The sequence below is a fragment of the Mandrillus leucophaeus genome, unplaced genomic scaffold (assembly GCF_000951045.1).
Source record: "Mandrillus leucophaeus isolate KB7577 unplaced genomic scaffold, Mleu.le_1.0 Scaffold130, whole genome shotgun sequence".
Classification (NCBI taxonomy): domain Eukaryota; kingdom Metazoa; phylum Chordata; class Mammalia; order Primates; family Cercopithecidae; genus Mandrillus; species Mandrillus leucophaeus.
Window position 1 is genome coordinate 332589 of NW_012101255.1, and position 4845 is coordinate 337433.

At 46.7% G+C, this 4845-nt stretch overlaps 1 protein-coding gene across 1 annotated transcript; it reads right to left on the bottom strand.

Annotated features, from left to right (window-relative positions):
- Window positions 1-1000: 1000 nt before the first annotated feature.
- P2RY1 (purinergic receptor P2Y, G-protein coupled, 1) lies at window positions 1001-4349 on the bottom strand. Its single transcript, XM_011972742.1, has one exon. The coding sequence runs from the start codon at window positions 3265-3267 to the stop codon at window positions 2146-2148; it is 1122 nt and encodes a 373-aa protein (XP_011828132.1). The 5' UTR covers window positions 3268-4349; the 3' UTR covers window positions 1001-2145.
- Window positions 4350-4845: the final 496 nt, after the last annotated feature.

Here is a 4845-nt window from a genome sequence, read left to right on the forward strand (position 1 = left end):
AGAAAGAAAACTAAAGTAAATGGTGAAGAAATATTATACAAATGTGTATCATTAGGCTACAAGTTCAAGTCTGGTACAAGTCCTGTAATTTCCATCTTGGTCAGTTTAATGATCTTGATCTTAACAAGGTCAATACAGTAATGACATATTTTAGATTTTGTCTTGTAGGACTCTAAAACGGATGTTATTTGAGCCTGATGAAGTGAGAATTTTGCTAACCCTCTCTTTCCTCAAAACGAGGAGGTGTAGTAGGTGTCTTCTTTATTTGGTTTCTATAATCCTATGCATTAAAACGGAACATGTAAAAAGAATCACTGCTGAGGAAGGCCAAATACGGCTTTTCTTCATTGATCTTAGTGGCCAGAGATTGGGTAAAGTGAAGCTACTTTGAAGGTCTCACAAATCCTCAATCTACATAGGCATTGCAAGAACTGAAATCAAGATCTGAATTTCCTGTCATTATGTTCCACAGAGCACTAAGGTTCTTTCTTGCCTTAACATACAGCCCCATGTTGCTCTACTTGTAAAGTGCTTTCCAACAAGTTATTCCACCATCAGTTGCAAACTCTGATGTTGACTTTATGGGGGCTAGCTTTCAAAACTAAAATTCCTTTGACACTGGATTTATTTGTTCGGGATTTTCAATTGCATTATCTCACCTTATTATTCTCATGTAGAAGTTGACCATTTCAAGGGCTAGACATGCAGCAATTCAATATTCATTAAAAATTATTAACACTGTTGAAGCATTTTACAAAATTTTTCATTAACACCTGGCAGAGAACAAATACAATGGATAACACTGACCAATAGTCTTCTCTATTACTAGTCTGATTAGTACTTTACTTTTCAGTGCTATGGTATCTAGGTACTTTAAGTCTCTGTATTTCCCTCTCCATATACATGTTTTTTCTTTAAATATTGAGATGTAAGGTTTATCCAAAGATTATAGCTTCCCATTCTATCAATGCAACCTATACAAATTCTATTTCTTCTTTTCATATCGCAGTTTGTGTTTTCAAACACTTAGAGGAAGCAAAAAGAGCCTTCTCCACCATGATTTTAATTTAAACTAAAGCCCTCATTCTAAAATGTCTTCTGCCCACCTCAGTTGCTTCATACATTTGAGAGTATACTTGGAGGCTATGCATTGTGGATGGCTGTCAACCTCTCCTTTTCTGAAATACTGTCCTCCTGTCCAACATCCTTCAACTTACTGTTATTTGACTTTCCTCAAACTTTGGTCTGTAATTTGTTTGTGATTCTTAAAATTGTTTTTACAGATGTGAGTGAACACTTGTCCTGGAACACAAACAAAGTCTTCAGGCATTGCACAGCAGTGGGGCAAGTAAATGCTCTTTATCACAAGATATCTAAGAGAGCTCACAGTGTTTAGAAGGAAAATACATGCATTTTAATTATTTTGAATGCATTTCACCAGTACGAAAATATATGCAGGCTTTCCCCATCAAACATTTAGCACCCAATATATAATGAGACCTTTTCCAGAAATAACTGGAAAACAATCACTTTTCAGGCTCTTAAATTCATTAACTTTACTTGTCTATTCAATTCCCTAAAGAAACTCAGTCAACTATCATCTGTGCTTATAAGACACTGAAAAAGACACCCCGTTCAGAGATCCATTGATGTGATGCTGGATGAACTAATGAGTTTAGTGTTTTGTTATACCATGCTAAATATTTCTGAGAATGTAGATTTTCGTTTTATTCCTATTGTGGATTTTAAAAATCAATAAAGGCTAGATAAACCACAAACTCAAGTTGCAGGGGGCTAGTTTTCTTAGAGAAATTACTAATATCAAAAATAGCCCCAGTACTCAGGTGCACACACACTTTAAACAGAAAAGCTTGTAAATTTTAAAGGCCAAAGAGAAAGTAAATGTTTAACTAGGTAGTGCTATTTTATTATACATACTTCTAGTCAGAAAGAAGACAGACTTTGAAAGCAAACCAAGCAAACTAAGTGTGGATGTGGGCATTTCTAGTTCTATTATTTTTTAAACTATTTTCTTGGTTTGATTTTTTCTCAACTGACTAGAAAGTTAAAGAGGGGAAAAGCACTTGATTCTGTTAAGCATCCTACCATATTACAACAGACAGGTGTTTGGAGATTCTTGTGCCTTCACAAGCTTGTATCTCCATTCTGCTTGAACTCAGGTAAAATATTGAGGGTCATGTCTTCACTTTTGGATTGCAAATTTGCCTCACTTCTTCTAGAAGCTTTCCTTGTGGCTCGGGAGAGTCTCCTTCTGAAAGTATCTCCCGCCAAGAAATAGAGAATGGGGTCCACACAACTGTTGAGACTTGCTAGACCTCTTGTCACCTGATATGTGGCATAAACCCTGTCATTGAAAGCACACATTGCTGGGGTCTGAAAGTCAAGCCGGGCTCTCAAGTTCATCGTTTTCATCACATGGAAAGGGATGTAAGACACAGCAAAAACAGTCAGTACAATGATCACCAGGTAAATCGATTTTCTCCTCAGAGGAGAGTTGTCCAGATCTTTGTAAATCAAAGCTCTCACAATTAATCCGTAACAGCCCAGAATCAGCACCAACGGGACACAGAACATGGCCACGGTCGTGCACATGCTGTAGATGAAATAACTTCGCAGGTACTCGTCTGAGGTGGTGTCATAACAGGTGGTGGTTTTGTTTTTGCGGACCCCGGTACCTGAGTAGAATAGGATGGGGGAGATCGCCACCACCACAATGAGCCACACCAGCACGCTGATATAGACCGCGTTCTTCTTTTTAAGCCGGCCCAGGGACTTGAGGGGGTACACCACACCGCTGTACCGGTGGGCACTGATGCATGTCAGAAACAAGATGCTGCCATAGAGGTTCACATGAAAGATGAACCTCTGCAGTTTACACATGGCATCCCCGAAGATCCAGTCTGTTTTATTGAAGTAGTAGAAGATCAGGGCTGGCAGAGTCAGCACGTACAAGAAGTCGGCCAGAGCCAAGTTGAACATGTACACGGAGATGCCGCTCCAGGGCTTCATGTGGAAGACGAACATCCAGATGGCCACGCTGTTGCCCAGGAAGCCGATGATGAACACCAAAATGTAGACAGCCGGCAGGTAGTAAAACTGGAAGCCCGTCTTGGTCAAGGCGCATTTGAACGACGCGGAGACGGCGGCAGTGGAGGCGACCGTGCTGTTCCCCCAGGACGAACCCGGACCGGCCAGGAAGGCAGCGTCCGTCCCGTTGGGGACAGCCGGCCACAGCACCTCGGTCATTCTCTCCTCCTCGACTTAGGCGGCGGCTCCGAGGGGCAGCAGGCGGCGAGAGGGCAGCGGCGGCCAGGGGCGCAGCAAGCATCGGAAAAGCCAGCGAGCGGAAGGGAGCGGGCGAGCTGGATCCCCGCGGGAGGGGGCGCGCAGGGGCTCGCCCACGCCTGCTCTGGCCCCGCGTTCGCCGCGGGCCATGAAATCCGCCCCGGGCCGCCACCGAACTGGGCTATCGGGCAGGCCAGCAACTTCTCCGACCGCTGGCAACGCCGAGCTTACACAACAGGGCGCGCAGGGCACCACCGCGGATAACTTTCCGACTGCGCTTTCCCGAGGGGCCGCGGGTCCGCGCTGCAGAGCGCGCCAGAGGCACAGCGAGGTCAAGCGAAACTCGCTCTGCGGGGATCTCGCATGGGGAGGGTGCTCCCCAGCCTCCTTGGCTCAAAGATCAACTTCATTGGGGCATCTTCCTCCTCCCTACCTTAGAAACGTGCAGCTCAGCTTCGGGGCGTCTTATCGCTTCCTCCTCCTACCCTGAGCTCAGCTCCTGGCGGCCATCGGAGCGCGCGTGGCCGCAGACTCGTGCGCTTCTGAAGCGCGTCCCGTTCAGCGTCCGCGCAGTTCAGGGGCCCTTCCCCAGGCCCCGCTTTGTCCAGAGTACCGGGGTCAGGCGGGAGAGCTGAGCTCCCGTGAGGGTGGGCGGAGTTTGGGCACCCGGGCGAGTCCGCACTCCGCGGGGAGGCGAGGGGCGTGCCTCCGCCGAGCTCGCCCAGCAGCCAGCCCGCGTCCTCTAGGGTGCAGTGGGAAGCAGGAGGCGTCTACTGGGGAGCAGGTCTCCGCCGAGGCCGAGTGTGTTCAGCCTCTGCCAACACGCTGCTACCGGCGTCGGCGGCGAGGGCGAGGGGTGCGCTCAAAGGTGGCTGCTGGCAGGCGATTGGCCCGCGAGCGCTTCTTCTCTCTTCCGCCAGCTATCTCGGCAAAGTGAAGTTGCTGACACACAGGAAACCCTTCCGACCGCTCAGAGCCTTCTGCCTACAACCCCAGAGCCGACCAGTCCGTGGCAGAAGCCTCTAGGGCCCCCGAGAACCACGCCAGGTGTTTTCAAGCTCCAAGCAGCCAGGAGTCCCTCGCTGGGAACGCCCTGGCATTGCAGAGCACCTAGCTTTGCTGGGACCGGATTTCTGGCACATGCAGGAACCTGCTATTCCAAGAGGGCGCGAGCCTCCAAAGGAATGAGGGTTGGGAGAGGGGTGGAGAAGTCTGTTTCGCCCTTCTTATCGTTTTTATTTTTCTATTACTGTTTTTTTCTTAATTAGCCAAATGCTATTAAACCCACGTTATTAGTAACATCAACGTGAGAATTTCCAAAATAGCCTTGTAAAAATATTACTAGTCTATATTGCACATTGCTTCAGCACAAATTTGTCGTCATAGATACTTAACACCTATCAGACAAGACAAGCTCCCCAAATCCTCCTGTTCAGTACATTTAAAGATCAGAAGCTACAATGAAACAGAAATTCAAAATTTATCGCTTTGAAAGTAATTTGAATACCAAATGAAATACATTTATATTGATAGACGTAA